The sequence below is a fragment of the Pundamilia nyererei genome, unplaced genomic scaffold, assembly GCF_000239375.1.
Source record: "Pundamilia nyererei isolate P.nyererei 1_Seehausen unplaced genomic scaffold, PunNye1.0 scaffold00130, whole genome shotgun sequence".
Classification (NCBI taxonomy): Eukaryota; Metazoa; Chordata; class Actinopteri; order Cichliformes; family Cichlidae; genus Pundamilia; species Pundamilia nyererei.
In genome coordinates this window covers 1097126-1115668 of record NW_005187531.1, presented here as the reverse complement: position 1 = coordinate 1115668, position 18543 = coordinate 1097126, and the positions used below count along the sequence as shown (strand labels likewise).

At 39.2% G+C, this 18543-nt stretch overlaps 1 protein-coding gene across 3 annotated transcripts in view; it reads right to left on the bottom strand.

Moving 5' to 3' along the window:
• Positions 1–18543, bottom strand: part of ptprz1b (protein tyrosine phosphatase receptor type Z1b) — a 68889-nt gene that overhangs the window by 37698 nt on the left and 12648 nt on the right. For all 3 annotated transcript variants that reach the window (XM_005743320.1, XM_005743321.1, XM_005743322.1), the window contains exon 2: positions 9175–9243. In XM_005743320.1, coding sequence (XP_005743377.1) covers positions 9175–9243 — 69 coding nt within the window. The remainder of the gene's footprint in view (positions 1–9174; positions 9244–18543) is intronic.

Here is an 18543-nt window from a genome sequence, read left to right as displayed (position 1 = left end):
CGACAGAAGTGGATGTAGCTGTAATAGGAAAAGAACTATTGCTAACTTTTCTGTTAAGTTAAGGCCTGATCCTTCTGAAATTCATAGCCAGTGCTCTGACACGGTGTCATCAATCTTTGAATGCTGAAAAAGCACAGTGTATCCAGAAAAACACATTATATTATATAAATTATTAGAAAATAATTACGCCTAACTTTTTAAAGTTAGGCGTACCGGTACGCCCATGGCAAAAAGTTAGTCTAGAGCCCTGTATAAAGAGCAGATAACAGCGAGCACAGATCACTGCTATTGCACTGCAACTGTTATGTAGGGTTAACAGTTAAGCACTTTTATGCACTACTAATAAATAACCTTGTTCTCATAAACCTCAATATTCAGTGGTGGATTTTACAATTAGAGAGCCATTCTTCTGTCTCAGCTGGAGTCAGGTGTTTCGATTAGCATCTCAGCTAGCAGTATCACTGATTAAAAGCTGAGCACACAAATAGGAATCATACCTTTGTGTGAGAGTAATTTTTATTCATTTGCGAGCACATACAGACTCACACAGACTGACTGACACAAAGAAGCGAGTCTGTAGCTGACAAGATCTGAGCCACTAAATGAATCCTTTCTGAATGACAGAGAATAGACTACACACACACACACACACACACACACAATCGCACATCACTCATTCAACAAGATCGACTACAAAGACAGATTGTCACACACATGAGCAGCCAGCATATCTGACAAACAGACCCGTCAGAAAATTCAAAAAGAAAGCAAGCGGGTGGGGGGAGTGAATCAGAGTTCCCATATGAACTTTACGTTATCTCGATGACTCGATAAAGTGGTGAACGTGAGAAAGTCTTCAAACCTGCATAAATATTAAACACCAACTGGTAGACTGGCTCTCTGAATGAATTTACTATTTATCTGAAGTTTTCAAATAAAAATATCTGTATTTCTTACAGAAAACGAGATTCACTTTGACCACTAAAATTATTCCTACTGCCGACACGAGCTTGTATCTTTTAGAATCCCACCTGTTGACCTGTGACTGCTAGGCAAAAAAGATTAGACTGGCCATGCGGGTACACATAAGCGTGAAGTGTGGCGTTTGAACATTTTTAAATGCTGAAGTCACCTCATAACATCTCCCGTCAAGGCTGTGTAGTGCTGCCAGTGCGCAGGGGGGGAAAACCCAAGCAAAGAACTCATTAACCCAACCACATACTGGTGAGAGCAAGTGAAAAGGAGAGAAAATAGGGAGTGCATATTGTGTATTTGTGAATAAAGAAGCACACCTCTGCATCATTACCTCATGTCTCCCACAAGGCTCCAAGAGCAGCCACACAGGCTGAGCAACAACTGGAGTAGAAGAGCAGCCGGCGTAAAGTATTTGGTGACTAAGAGAGCTGTTGAGAACATAGTGGGTGGTGAACACAAGCATGTAAAGGGAAAAAGAAACAACAAACGCATGAAGGAAGGGTGCAATGCACTGCTAGCTGCCTGAGAGATACTTAAATAACAAGGATTTAATGTTTCCTTCATGTCACAGTGGAAATGGCACAATGAGAGCTTTTAAACGGGGATCTGAAAGCTTGTTTCTAAAATTTTCACTCATCAGAAATAAAAGCGGTAAATAAGACGACTGAGAATAATTAAAGCGACAAATCAGATCTCAGTGAGGAAACAAAATCATGCCTGATGTCTATACTGATGTGAACTGGGTCATGTGTTAGTAATGAAAGGATGCCACACCTTTTACTAGAAATATAAATGACCAACCTACAGAGGGCAGAATTCAAAGACACCTCAAAAATTAAAATGAAAAAATGATGTTCTGTGAAAAGCACAAGGTGCCAATGAGGAACCTGCCAGTTCTGATATTCTATGGCAGATGCCAATCGGGTTCCACGGTGCCAGGCAGCAAGCACACTAGAGGACCATCAGGCCTCCCTCATGAAGTGGCCAGGGGCCTGTTGAAGGTAATTTTGTAGCTCTGACGGGGCTCATTCTCTTCCTCCTTGAAAAAAATGAGCAGATATCAGTCCTGCAGATAGGTTGAGGACCTTCTATGGGTCTGTCTAGCTTTCCTAGAGTAGTGGTCTATTTCCTGGGAGACACAACAAACCTTCTGGCAATGACATATATTGATGTGCCACTCTGGAAGAGCTGGACTACCTGTGCAACCTCTGTATGGTCCAGGTATCTCCTCATGCTACCAGTGCTACACTTACCCTAGCAGTCAGTGTCACTAGTGTCAGTGTAATAAGCAACAACTGATAAATAACTAATTAAAGACAATGTCGTTCAAAATAATTGCAAACGCAAAAGGAAGATAACTGGCACTTCTCACATTTAAATAACTACCACTGAAAGTATGGGATTAAAAAGTGTGTTCACAAATCACAAATACAGCAGTAGCCGTTTTAATCCCAAACAGTTTCAGTGTTGATTTGTCATCAGACAGTCAAAACGACTGAGTCTGGTGTGTCACAGAGTTACTTTTCTCCACTCTTACTAAGCACCTTGGGGAATAGGTTTCGCTCTACAATGTTAAAACATCTTCACCCCATTATGTAAGATACAAAGGAAAGACCTATGCTAGGTCTGGCACTTACGGAGCCCCTCTGATGACATGGTCCAAAAAATAAATAAATTGTGGCCACAAAATACTACTTTGTGCCCTCGAAATAGTATAACGTGCCCACAAAATACTTATTTGTGGCCGCGAAATACTATTTCAAGGGCAACGAATGTGGCAATGAATTACGCATTTGTGGCAACGAAATAGATAACGTGCACACATCATATTGATACAATTCCTGGACAGCTGCGTAGAGACATAAGCATAAGAGTAGGCTAAACCTATACACCATGGACAGAGACAGTATGATTGAGTTTTATTTTAGGCTGGGAAAGAGCTACAAATGCATTTTGAAAAGCCTGGCAATGCAAAGAACCATTTTTACGGAGAGACATTTAAACAGGATATTGAGAGCCCAGTTGCTTTACAAACTAAAGCACGACCTGGATGCTGGGATAGATTTTATTGTCAACCAACTGCAAGGACCTGGGAAGGATCACGGTTATCGGTCAAGTGTTTCATGCCCACTAATTAGCATTACACGTTATGCCTATTTCGTGCCCTCAAAATAGTATTTCGTGGGCACAAATAAGTATTTCGTGGGCACGTTATATCCATTTGGTGCCCACGAAGTAGTATTTTGTGGCCACAATTTATTTATTTTTTGGACCATGTCATCAGAGGGGCTCTGTAGTCACTATACAAGTCAAATAAATATGAAAACTGTCTAGCCCGTAGATTTAAAAACAAGATTTGTCTTAATTTGTGTTCCATTTAAAGAAGGCAGAAATAAGCAGAAGAAAACAATTACTGAACTATTTTCTGCTTAATATATTTATTTTATCTCTTTATAAGCTTAATGGAACAGCCTTGAAAATGAAATGATTTGCCCACCACTGCTTAAGGTCAATGGATCATGCAGATGACACAACAGTGACTATATCCCCACCTTACCTTATCAGGTAAGGTAGGGCCGAATAAGTCATCAAACATCCGATTAACACATCCAGCAGACACAGAGTCCAACATTCCCCTCTCTGCTTTAGTGGCCAAGAAATCCTGTAGCTGATAAACACTCACTGTTCTGGAAACAGCAGCAGAATCAGGCTGAGACATTGCACACAGCAGGGGATAGTTTGCATCAGGTACTAGTGGAAATCATGCTGCCTGACTAGAGCATTCGAGAGGGAGAGCACAGAGCAGTCGCTCACAAGCTGTGAGAGGACATGCACTATCACATCAGCACAAATCGGTGCAATCGGACTTCAAACAGGCTTTGTGGCAGGGAGTTTGACGATTATGGGCAGAGTCTCACGTGCACCTCAGGTGATGTCGACAAAAGTTTAGAACTGCCTGCTGTTTACTGCAGACAGAGCGATGTAAAGTGTGATCCAGCTTTTGGTTTGCTTGTTTGCTTGTCATAGACTGCATCTGGAAACAGCATTGCAAAAAAGGACAAGTGTGAACTATGAAGGTAAAGCTTCAAGTTGTAAAACTAAAAGAATGACACAATAAAGTCCACATAAAACAAATTTCTGTCATTTCACATCCAGTAAACAGAAGAATAACGAATGCTGTCAAGATCTGCCGAGCTCTTATTCCTTCCTTTGTTTATTTGTTACATACCTGTGCTTGCTTCTCCTACTAAATACTGAACGTGTATACACATACACACATGGACCGATCAGGCATGACTACCTGCCAAATATTGTGTTGGTCCCCCTTTTCCTGCCAAAACAGCAAACAACAACAACTGTGATGCACGGTGGATTCTGACACCTTTCTATCACAATGAGGCTGTAGTAAAAAAAAAAAAATAGCACTTTGAGTGCTCTATAGCGACCAGTCCATTTATTTTCTCTAATGTGAACAACTAAGAACTCTGTTTGCATGATATGACTGGAAATGCAAAAATTTTGTTGGTGCCTCCTTTGTCTGAATTAACATTATGTGATATCATTGAAATGAATGAGTGATTGCATTTTTTATTCATACTGTGCTCCTGTTCCTACATGAAGAACATTGTATAGCTGAACTACGTTGCCTTCCCATTATGCACCTCTCTATTTCATTGGTTGAAAAAAAATGCTTTAGCTTCAATGCAACTTTCTTCTGATTGGCTGCCCCTCATAAACAAAAGATTGTAACAGCGGGTGGGTGGATTTTCCGTGCTCTCATCATAAAATGAGTGTTTAGCGCAGTCTGAAGCCTGAGCCTTTGGCTAAGAGGAATTAATGGTGACCTCATTACTTGGAAATTTTGGCCATGCGTAATATGAGAATCAAATATGATCATTTTCTTTATTCTGTAGAATGTTTTCGACCAATTCTTCTAAAGAGATTTGGGTTAGGTTTTTGTTTATATAAAAGAAGATAATTCAACAAGCACGGATGCTCTCAGGCATTCTCTACCGTTATAAAATACACGTACAGAGTCCTAAATTTTCTCATAAATTATTCACTGCTTTTCTCATTTAATATTCTCCCAACTGAATCAACCTGCAGTCATGATTTACTCTTTGGTCCTGGTTTTAGATGAGTGTAACCAGACAGTTCAACATGATATCAAGTCACTTTGGCATCTTTTGTTTCGGGATGTAACCTCTTTAGATGTGCATGTGTTAACTGCAAACTTCTAAGATGAAAATGAGTTAGCTTAATTTGTTTCAACTTGTCAGTTGGATTGAAAAATGTCAGACCTCGTCGTTCTTTTTCCTTCTGCCTCATCCATGGATATCAATCAGCCTGTGTATACAATGGATCAGAGGAGAAGCTGTGCAGCTGCTAACTGAGATCACAATACTGTGACTGTCCACAAAATAGTGCTATGGTTAAAATTAAGATTTCTGAGTCAGAGACATTCCTCACTTCCTCACTCGCCTAATAGTACAAGTGCAATATTTCCCCTCCATCCATGCCGAAATCCACACTGTCTGAATATTCACAGACTATAAACCCACACACAGAGCAAATCACAAACTCCTCTGAGATTTGCCAAAATTAAGCTATTACGCAGTCTCTCTTTTTAGTCCTAATGATTCTGCTGCATGAAGAGCAGCGCTCTGTTCAACTGCAGCGTAGATACAGGATGTTTTCTTGGAAACCACTGCACAGTTTAACCAAATGTGTGATCTGAATCTAAATGTGAAAATATATGGGTTGATTCATAGTCTGCTTCTCCTTCCAATCAGATAAAATGAAAACTTTAGGGGGGAATTTTACAAATGCATAAGGACAGAGGTATTCATATTTAAAATCTGCAAATGCATGCATGTACATGTGTGTGCATCTGTGTGTGTCTTCCCCAGACAATGAGGGGAGTATTGAAGCCTGCATTGCCTTCGGCTATGACTTAGTTGGATCAAGAAGAGGGAAGAGGCAGAGAGACACACAGAGAAGCTCAGATACAGATACTGGGGGGGGGGGACGACAAAAAACATTCAGCATTTCCATTCAATTAAATTCTTTTTGTCTTTGTCATAAGGCCAAAGCATCATGTTGTTACTGCTTCAGTGAAAATACTGTCTTATATAACAGTGATCACATCTATTACGAGGGCTCATTTTTATGTGGTTCTGAGGTAAGTAACTTAAAGCAAATAGAAACCACTGACTTATTTTTGATATCCATTAATAAATAGTGCTATTGTATGTCTATTTCCTCTATAAGGATATGAATATAACAGGCAAAAGCAGGGGAAACTCTGGGTTATCAGGCCACTCTTACATCCACACATACACATAACAGATGGGGCCCTAAGGGGTGTCTTCCAGGCAGAAGGATCCAATGGACACCCTGAAGGCAAAGCACAGTAATGATGAGGACAACACAGAGGAGAAGGCGATGAGGAGGAAGAGGAGGAAGGACTAACACTGATACACTTTGCACACAAATATGGCCTCATGTATGAGTATGCCAGAGTGTGCAGGCAGTTTCTGGAGGACGAAGGAACTGATACCACTAAATGGCCCCACAGTTACCTGATCCAATGAAATCCATCAAAAGTGTGACATCGTTCCATTCCTCACACATTACCGAGTCTATATCAGTATACATATCCACATGTTTTTTTCTTATTGAGATTCGATGTGTTTTTAAAGTGTTCCTTTAACTCTTTTGAGCAGTCTAATTTATTTCTCAAGTAGGTGAATCAGCAACTTAAAAAAACAAAAAAAACAAAAAAACAAACTGTGAATGGTGCAGCCACATGCTGTATGTAATACATTTATCCAGGTGACAGTAACAAGAGGCCCAATAATATGCCTGTCCAGCCATAAACTAAACAGATAACAACATGACACGGGATTTATACTGACTTCATATTATAGCTCACTATCTGATATACAGTATCTCTCACTCTTTACTTTCTCAAGCTTTTCCGAGCTTTTGCCAACGATGATGACGATGATTTGAAAAACTATCCCTTGTACAGATGACAAAACACAGACCAACCACTCTTGCTTTGGACTAAAACGTATATCCTATCACTTCTTTAAAAAGGCAGGCCGCCACAAATTCCTAAGCAGGAATTGTGTTTCAGTTCTTTACTTTTAAACATTATTAGGACTCAAACCATAGTACGTCTGAGGTAAGCATCTCAAAAAGGGTATTGTGATCTGGATGTAACCTAATTTGAAACCTTCTCCAACTCTCTAACACCCCCCCACACACACTTTCTTTTATTTCCTTTTGAGCCCGCACCCCCCACCCCCACTCCTGACCTAACTAAAACACAGTGCACAGTGCTTCACAATGAAGTGTATTTCTTTCACATGTTAATGCTTTTACTCATGGCTCAGTGCACAGCACAAGGCAAGAAACAGAGCTGGTCAGGAAAACAAGACTGCGCGCACACACACAGATAGAATGAATCTAAATGAACTGCCACTGACTTACCTTTATTTGTGATAATGACGTTTGAATGAATGAAAGAATGAAAGAAAGAACCATGTCTATTGTAGACATTTGTCATTGTTTCTAACCATTTACACAAAAAACCCTTTTCCATATTGACAAAGAGGGCGTATGTGTGTGTCTGTCGAGGAATTGATTGTACAGATTTGACAAGGGGGAGGAAGAAAAAAACAGAGATGAAAATACATATGAATATGTTGATATTCATGCTGTTTGACAAATAGAACTACAGCGAGTCTCGGAAACAAAAAGTAACACAGCTGTATGCAAATTTTGTGTGTGTGCGCATGTATGTAACTCCTCCAAAAATGCACGAGAAGTGATTTATCGGTTCATTAATTAATTAAATTCTTCTGTGACGGCCGATTCGATCCCGTTTTATCCTTTTTGCTTCATTGTTTTTAACATGTTTCATATTTCACCCAGTTAGCAAGGACGTGGATGAATTGTACTTTGGAACAAACAGCCGCGACATTTCATTTTCACAGGCTAACGATATCTGTTTCGGGAATACGGTGACAATTCATCCACCGGTAAAGCAGATTGCGAATGATTACTTTCACATGCTAAATTGTGTGAGAGCTGGAGACACTGTCATGGTAATTTGCAGAAATTCAGGTAAAGGAATGAAGACCAAGAGGAACATTAATCTTTTGCTTTGCAGTGACGTTAACTGCGAATCTCTGCAATGGTAAGCTTCCCTTTTAAGGAGCTGAAACACAGGGATTCAAAGAACAGAAACCCAAACAGTGGATTTGGTGTGCAGGAGAACAGCATTGCCATCTGTCTTCTACAGAAAAAATGTTTCTGTCTGCTCAGTATGCCCATCAATAAACATTTCTAACAAATACTCATAGCTGCACATTATATTCTGTGTACTCATCAGGAGTCGGATCAATAAACCAGACAGAATATGTTGCTGATTTGCCAGTTATTGATTTATACTGTCTATGATCCCTGTAAGCCTAAAACTAACCATTTCTCTTGTATGAGCTTCAAATGACGTCCTTATTATCACCAACATGCTACTTAGAAGTGCAGGTTAATAAGTCTAATAGCTCTGCATTTAACCCCCTGATGGCCTGCTAAGCCTGTTCGCTCCTCCCGGTTCCCCTTGAACAGCTAATCTCTCCCTCTGGGACCATCGCTGTCTGTCTGCGTCCACTCTTCGTTTCTGTTAGACCCACGGCTTAGCTCGGGAGGAGCTTCGTGCTGAGTTAGCCTTTATCATCCAACCATATGGTCTGAGGTAGATCAAGGCTCTCTCGTGGGAGATAGTAACACATAATTCCTTTGCTTGATGTGATGTTCAGACGGTCCAGACTGACATTGACCAGTCTGGTGTAGCTGTCTGTTTCAGGAAGCGTCTGAGTGATTTTGAAATCCTCTGGGATTTCTGGCTGAAACCTTCTGTCACTGTTTGCAAGTTTGCAGTGCGCTCTCCTTCTTTTCCTGCTTGTCTTTCACTTCTCCTTTATCGTTCTTCATATTAGCGATGTAAAATATATTTCAAAGATATTACAACACTGCCTTAAAAATAGACCTGAGATTTGATTTGCCATTTATTGCACCGTGTAACTGACAGCAGATCAGATTTCTGATGATTCTCATCTGAAATTTCCTCTTAATGCCAAAAAAGGTCAGAAAAGGAAATAAGAAAAGCCACAAAAAGCTCACACAGACCTGAGTATGACCAGTCGACATCTTCGGTGAGCCTCCTCAAGCCTTGGGCCAATGGTTCAGCTTCCACAACTATCAGGGACAGAGAGAGATTATTAAGTATGACGTGATCAATGACTTTTTCTTGGGTTCACTTCAGTTCATTCACCAAGCTGCCTATTAGAAAAAAACTAGTTTCATTTAAGCACACGGCAAAGGTAAGATTCTCTAAGTAACACTGAAACAGCCACAACTTTGAATTATTCCATTTTTCCAACTGGTGTTATATACTGATTTATTCAGTGGCCCTATACATTTATAGGGCCACTGAAAAAAATTGGGGTGTGTTTTGGATTTTATTTTCCCAGAATTCTGACACTGACAGGAATGTTTTCTCTTCCGCAGAGCTATGTCAATATATGAAATGACTATTTTTCACTTTTGAAGGGCAAAATAAAATCTTGGTCAAGGTGTTTGAAATGCCACTCACACCAGAAACTACCTTTTAAGGCCCACACGTGACAGATTTCATCATTACAAATTTGCAATGTATTGAACGTAATGTGATATATAGTTCTGGGGCGATCGTGGCTCAAGAGTTGGGAGTTTGCCTTGTAATTGGAAGGTTGCCGGTTCGAGCCCCGGCTTGGACAGTCTCGGTTGTTGTGTCCTTGGGCAAGACACTTCACCCGTTGCCTACTGGTGGTGGTCAGAGGGCCTGGTGGCGCCAGTGTCCGGCAGCCTCGCCTCTGTCAGTGCGCCCCAGGGTGGCTGTGGCTATAATGTAGCTGCCATCACCAGTGTGTGAATGGGTGGATGACTGGTTTTGTAAAAGCGCTTTGGGGTCCTTAGGGACTAGAAAAGCGCTATACAGATCATTTACCATTTTTTCCAAAGTGACAACATCCCACCTCACACTGTACTTCCCATGAAATACAATAGTTTCAAAGTTACAATTCATAACCAGGAATATAAATAGACATGTTTTTAATTTATGTTTGCAATGAATGCAGGTTAGGTGGTTTACAATAAACATATTCTATATCCTGGGTAGTCCAGTCCAGAGCCTTTTGATGTCTTAATTAAACAAACCAACAAATGAATTCTATACTGAATCAAAACATCTCTATTTTTCATCATAATGACCTGTGTGTAGCCTTGAGTAACAATCTGTCTTTGCTGGATGGGTTTAATTAATGAAATAATTCCTTCTTCCCATTTTCTGCCACTTGAGCTCATCATGCTCCTCTGACTGTTAAACTATTCTCTGACACAGGGATCAGCAACCTGACAACAATAATTTATGATAATTTGGATGTTTATTATGATTATGATACCATTGCACAATAACACCATGCTTTGGTAGTATTTATGAAATTATTAAACTAAAATAATAAAATTCAATCACTTCTTTTATAATTTTTGTTAAAATCTAAACAGAATAATCATGGCACGGTCAGAAATATATACTCGCATGTACAGGCCGACTTTAGTTACCTGTGTTTTTGCAAATGAATCCGTGTAAATTTGCCTGCTTTGATGATGAATGAAACATTGTAAGTTGTAATAACTGAAAATTAAACAGTTCAGTTTCCGCACCAGCTAAAATTTAATTGTCGCCGTAAAGAAACAGTCTTGGCAGTAAAAGTAAATCTGTCTTTCTTAACAGCCATTCTTCATTTGGACTCTGTTGGTTGCCATTTATGTGTATACACCCATGTTAAACACAGCTTTACAAGTCCAACAAAGATAAAAGAAAAGGGTGCAGGTGATAGATTGCAACAATGTACATATTACAACTTTTCTTGGCAAATGTAACGAATGATAGCAAATCTAAATAACATTTTCCATCTTTTTAACTAAGTATGTGATGCAAATGAAATAAAAGAGTATCACTAAACAAGAGATGACTTTGTAGAGCGCAGGAAGTAACTGTAATTCTGTTAGCATACACGCACACACAAACACACATTCATAGAGCTATCTATCACGGCAGTAACTTTCACTCTGGGACAGATGAGGACACGATGATGAATGGTGTCGCAGCTTCAGTGTATCTGTGGAAGTGCTGCTTGCATAGCTAATAATTCCACTAGCTGTACATTTGCTAACAGCTTTGTGCCCTTCCATAACCACCCTCTCTTCTATTATCACAGTGTAACAACATAAAAACGCACAACGCTCTCTTCCTTGTGCTAAATCTAGTTCAGACTCTTGCTTTCTATTTTCACATTCTGCATACCAATCTTTTTCTCTGCTTTAGTTTTCCTTCCTACTTCTAACAGGGTTCGGTAATGAAAGGTATTTAATGAAAGAATCGACTGCATGTGAATTTATTTTCTTAACTTGGTTGGTTGGTTTTTAGGAGAGCTGAGTGAGTACTATCAAGTGTATTTTCTAATCATTTCTATTCATGGCACAAGGGTAATCTCAGCTGGATAATAATGTCAACAATATTGTAAAAAAAAAATCTTCAAAGAAACAGTATATCCAAATAAGATTTTCCAAACAGCAACCCTCAGGAGCGAGTGCATTTCTGTTAATCAAAACTGCAAAGATGTCTATCTTTACGTGTGGTCCAACAAGCCTGTTGCTACACTGAACCCCACAAAGAGAGCAGCAGGGGGCTCCATGACAGTCCAGACTGCAACATAGAATCTGAAAGGTTTGTGTCAAAAACAACATGAATAAATAAAAAATAAGAGGACTATAAGAAACCATCTTCTCTTTCTTTGATCTTTTAGTGTGTGCAAAAATACCGAAAGCCTGTCCTCCTGGAAGATGAAAGCCCTGCGCAGAGTCAGATTTAGGTCACGGACAACAACCATCATATCCACAACGTTAAATCTGTCCGTGCGGCTCAAGAATAATCCCATTGTTTACTGCATAAAGCAGCAGGATAGAAACACTGGGTAAATTACTGCACATGTGACATATGCACTTGTGTTGTTCAAACACCAAATATATTTAATGCAACGCTGCCACAAATCCTTTCTGTATCATCTGTTAAAACTCCTTCCTAATGAATATTCAACAAATGCTGACAGAGAATCAGCCACAGGGGGATGTAATGTATTTTACACTTGTCTGACTCATTGTTGCTTCTTCCGCGTTTTTACCCCATAAGTGAATTAAGGGGAAAAAAAATAAAAGAATCGTTGCTTTCTTCTCTCTCTTTTTGGAGTTTACAGACAGCTCACTGCTAACTAGCTGGCTGAAGAGTTAAAAACAGAAAACATTTTGAGGGAAAAAAGGGTTCTGGAAATATCTGAACAGTGACTTATGCTTCAATCCACAAAAACAAACAAAAAAAACATGAATCCGCACTTCCTTTACTGTGCTTCATCGCTTTTACATGAATCCAGTCCCACAGTCACTGATGAATCCACTACATTTGGAAATGTATGTAGTTAATGCGTGTATTACCCTGCATATTGCCTGTACTGCAAGAATGAGAAATGATGTGTATTTAGGTGTATGGTCAAGTGAAGAAAACTACAACCAGATCTGTATCTGTGAATTATTATGGTCCATGTAGTCACAATGACTTTAGATGTGTATTATGTGTCTACAAGGAGCGAAGAAAAGCACTGAGGAGAAATGAATGGAGTCAGCTGGAGCTTTAATAATGACTTCATTAACGTCACACTATGCGCAATCTAATTTGGTAATGCTCTTTGGTAAACTTGGATTTTCAAGGGTTTTTTTTCTAGAATTAAATTTCCATCTGAAAAGGTATTTGAAGTATTTCTTTGGAGAAAAACAGGAGAACCGGAGAACTGCCATGGGCAATGCGTGGAAAACAAATATTCAGAATTGAATGAAAATGCAGAATAAATGCATCTCAGCAGTATTTCCTTCCCATGTGATCACTGAGACGACACTTGATTAGACATCCATGACCCGCTCTGCAGTTATGAATTCATGACCTTTCTCACAATAAAAACGGTTTTCTGCTTAATCAAAAGACAAAACCTTAGTTTACTATGGGACAGAAAATACAGCAACTTTCAGGAGAAACTTAATAATAACTGTATCAAGTCTTCTCTAACTCAAGTGACAGGAATTCACGAATGAACACAGCAAACTTAGCACATTTTTCACTTCATAATACAGCCTGTGACTAAGAGTGTAATTCCCAAGTAATTAAAGGAAATTTCTGTATGTATTTTATTTAAAATTACAGTATCTACTAATACTTAAAGGTAGGCATACTGGAATAATGGGTAACAAATCAAGTTTTTTAAAGAAACCAGAAAATAACTTGATTGTAACTAATTTTGAATAATGTAGTAGTTTAGGTAGATTATGAGTACGTTTAAGTACTGCAAAAGTTCAGGTATTTTCCATGAAGGGATCCACAAATTATATTTGAGTAAGTACCTTGAGTGCTGAGTACTTTCTTGGTAATTTGATGAAAAATCACAATCTTACAATGTAAGTGCACTGTACTTTTCTGGACACTGGCTGTATTGTGGAGCGGCTTAATCTTGGCTAAATTCATGTATTTTGCAGGAAAAGAGACACTGATGGAGCTTTAGAGGTTCTGCAAAGACAAAAGGGAGAAGCTGCCCGAAAATAGGTGTGCCAAGCTTGTGGTACCATACTCAAAATGTCTCGAGGCAGTGATTGCTGCCTAGAGTGCTTCAACAAAGTCTAAAGCAAAGACTGTGAATGCTTACGTTATATTTTTGTTTTGTTTTTTGTTTTTTTTATATATAGTTGTAAGAATTTCAAGCAAACTTTTTTTATTTTGACATTATGGGGTATTGCATGTAGAATTTTGAGGTGAAATTTTCATATAAAATTCATTTTGGAAAAAGGCTGAAAAAATGACAAAATGTGGAACAAGTGAAGCGCTGTGATTACTTTGTGGATGCACGTTATGCTGGCAGTGCCCTGCATGTGAAATGATGCTGGTAAAGCAGGAAAAGATTTCTCAAAATTAGACAATGAAAAGGTTCTCACAGGTGCTTTTCCAGAGTGCTGCCCTTTAAGAGAATACTGCTCAGCAGGACAAATGTAGATGGAAGACCAGAAGGAGGAAACCAAGACAAGCATTCTCTTAAAAGAGCTGGCAGAGAAAGAGACAAAACTCTCCATCAACAGGAACCAGCAGCTTCAGGTATACTGCCTGAGCTCATGATGTTCCTTTACAACAGTGGCTTGTTGAATCCTAAGAGATTTTTTCAAAAATGTTTCTCAGTTTAGTGAAGAATCCTTAAAAATAAACTTTTTTTCTGTTCAGCAACTCCAACTTTTACGTCCTTAAATACTTGAAAAAGCTAACTGTCTAAACCTACCTGCCTAAAAATGTTCTTAGTTTCCTTAGAAGAGATAATGGTATAATAAATAGTTTTAAAGTGTTTTGCTGATATTTTATTGACTCCTTTTACATATAGAGGATTTTCATACTTACTTCACTGAAGAGGTATGTGCCACCCTGCCTAGACCTCTTGCCCCTCCTTTCCCCCCTCATGTAAAGTTTACAAAACACCATTTACACACAAGCCCCAACTCTCTGCACAACATGCACATATTGTCCAGGGTTACTACTGTCTTCACTGCAAGTTATAAGTACACATGCAGCACTGCTAACGAAAATACCTTTTGTTATCAGTAATGAATACGTTATGCTGAAATGCACACATGTGGAAACTTTTGGGGGTTTTTCCAGTGCAAAAACTGTAAAGTTGAAGCTTTTAGCAGATAAGATAAGGCATATATTGGGGGGTTTGTGGACATTTTGGATCACACAGGTAGGTTTCATAGCTACAGCAGGAGCTAGCCACAAGAGCCACAAAGCCACATTTGGTCTGTGGCTCTCAGTCCGTTTTTAGACACTACTTGAGGGAAGAGATGACGAGACAGTGAAAAGCCAGGAGCAAAAAGACACTGGTGCTCTCTGCTTTAAGAGCATAGCGGAGACTGATGGGCTTTCACTGCTACAGGCTGGCCATGCATAAAGCTCACAGCTGAATCACTGTATTATTCCACCCATCTGCACTTTATCTGCTTTATCAGATTTCCTGATATTAAAATTTTAAGAGACTGCTGCAGAAAGAAGACTTTCTATGAACGGTGTTTTATTTAGACAGGAAAGTCAAAGGACATGCAGCGCTCCAACAATGTTTCACTGTCAAACAATCATACGGCTACTATCTGATACCTGCATCAAGGGCATCCAGAAGTAACTGATGTCCTGTGATAAATGAAAGTAATTAAGATGAATGAAATCCTGACTGAAAGGCGTGGAACAGGCACTTGACACTGACGACACTGACTACACTGACGTGTCAGTCAGTGAGGATAATTTGTTATCAGAGCAACACTCATGCATATAAGCACAAAAGATCCTTCGTTTTCACATGTGTATCAGCTGGTTGGGAAAAACTATTTTCCTTAAAAAATAAAAAATTTTTAAAAAAATAGCATCACACAACCACGTTTCTTAAATTAAATAGCAGGTATTAGTAGTAGGTGCATTTTTAATTTACAGTGCCACTTTTCTTGTAGACAAAATTTAAAAAACAACTTTTAAATGGAAAAGGGGACAAAGATCACAAAGGCAAAGGTCATGAAACTGTTACCTCCTGCTCCCATCACCCTGACGGGTTAGTGCTACCTCTCGAATTTCATTACATCAACACTGATTCATTCCAGACGTGATTTGGTGATGAAGTGCTGAAATTTACTGTTTCAGTCTACATATTTGACTGTGACCTTTTCTCCTTCTTTAGTTACCAATCCCCCTCTGCCCAGAGCAGGGACGTGAACTTACCAAATTAAATCAAGAATTGATGTTTAGGCAAGGAATTTTAGTGTTGCAGTTTGTGAACCTGCATTAGTTTTGGATCACTGGATTTCTCATTCACTGAATTAAACTGATATGTCACTTGTTTTTTGGTTGTTTTTATTAGATTTATACAGCAATAGCATTGGTTTTCTTCTGCGGAAGGCTGCGGTGGGGGGATGGAGATGCTGCGGGAATGATTCATTGAAACCTTCTCACTGTTATTAGATTAAGGAAAAGCAAAGCTGTCCCAGCTGAACACTAATGAATAGCACCGTGTTGGATTACATGACTCCTGGGGGAGATTTAGCCCGACTCCTGAGATGAGGGAATAGGCTGCTGTGTTTACACCAACACACACTGATTTTTAATGGTAGATGTTATTACTGTTGTCCTCTTAAATGAGTCTCAGCACTCCAACAGGAAGCCCACATGTGTTCACCCACAGAGGGAAAGGTTCTGTGAGGTCCTGTGAATGTATTCATTTATAAGGGGTTTACTTTGAAGCCTGGTAAAAATCATATGTGAATTCAATTGTATGTACGATGTTACAATGTTACAATGTTAATAATACATGTAAATGGATCTAATTTGTACAGAGACCATTTTCAAGCAGAAATCTATGATACTTAGATTGTTAGTTTTTCTGAAATGATTCCAACAAAGGCTTACAGTAAGCAGACAGGGAGCTTTTAGGAAAGGGGACCCTAAAGAGACATCCACTAAAATTGATTTTTTTTTCAGACCATTGCTTATCTAACTAGGGTTACAGAGGGCTGAAGCTCATCCCAGCCTCCTTGTGAAAGAGATGGGGTACACCCTGGACAGGTCATCAAACCATAACAGGACTAAGACAAGGAGACAGCCTGCTATTGATGCTCACATCCACCGCTGCAGCCAATTTAGGCTCCACAAATAGGCTGGCACGTACTTGCACAGCGAGAACATGCAAACTTCACACAGAAAGAAAACTCAAAACCTTCAAGCTGCGAGGCATCATATTTGTCTGCTGTAAGATAAATGAAGACTTTTTTAAATAAACATCCAAAGCTTTAGTGAACAACAAAACATGATGAATTCCACTGTGTCACTATTTATCTAACAAAAACTAAATCAAAATGCAGAAGTAGACTGTTAAAAAAATGCAGTAGCTTGTAGAACTGCCTGGAAATAAAAACTCAAAATAATCATTCTCACGTGGCTTTGTCAGGCTCTCTCGCTTCAGTTTAAGCATAGCTTTGTTAAGTCAGGTCAAAGTCTGGACTTTGATTGGGTCATTGCAACATTTTATTCTTTTATTTTTCAGCCATTCTGTTGTAAATTTACTGCTTCAGATTATTGTTCTCGTGCATGACCCCAAGCAAGGTTTAGCTGTTGACAGATGACCTCACATTTAACTCATAGAAAAGTTTATGATTGACTCAATGACTGTGAGATGTCCAGGTCCTGTAGCTGCACGACAAGCCCAAATCATCACACATCCACCCCCGTGCTTGACAGTTGTTATGAAGTGTTTCTGCAGATATGCTGTGTTTGGTGTTAGCCATTATGGCCAAACATATTAACTCTGGTCCTTTGTGTCCAAACCTCATTATTCCAAAGGTCTTGTGGTTTCTCTAGATACATCCTTACAAACCATAAGCCGCGCTTTTATGTTTTTGAAGAGAAGAGGCTTTCACCTGGCAACCCTTCCAAACACGCTTTAATTTTTTCATCTTTTTCTAATTGTTCTGTCAAGAACTTTAACATTTAGGATGTTAACAGAGGCCTGTAGAGTCTGAGATGTAACTGTTGGGTCATTTAATAAACTACATCATACTGAACAACTCTAAGAAGAAGGACACAATAGTAGATTTGCAAAAATTCAGAGCTCGTCTCCGCCCTGTGAAAGTTTGTGGGTTGGACATAGAAGTGGTAACAAAATCTAAATATCTAGTTTTACCACTAGATAACAAACTAGACTGGCCCCTGAATACAGACAAACTATACAAAAAGGGGGAGAGTCGCCTCTTTTTGTTAATCTTACATTCATCTTAAATTTGACCTGAGTGTCAAACCAACATCCAAAGCCAAATTGAGGCATTCAACCATAAACTGAACACTGCTAAGTGAAAGGACGCAGTGACAAAAACTGCCCTGACGGATCTCTGATGAACACACTACATCCGCGTCACATAAAACGTGACACCTGTTGACCTCAGCGTCAGAAACACAAGCCCAAACACACACACAAACGCACACAGGCACATACCACCAGGGGCCATCTTATAACTTATATAGCACTCAGCTGTGTTAGCCATCAGCTGGTTAAATTAGTATGCATGTCATCTCTCACCGTCTCACTATGTCTGTTTCCTTATCGTACTCTATCAGCCTCGGTCTGATTTCCTGTGTCATACTGGAAACTATGCACAGGTCCATTAGCAGGATGGTTAAACAGAACGAAGATTTAAACAAGAGACAGCTTAAATGTTGGTTGTACCACAAGCACCCTGTTATTTACAAGTCTAATTAAATATCCATTAAATGGTTCAATGAACATAATTTATTAAACTGTCCATCTAATAAAATCCCAGTAATTTAATTACTTATAGATAAAA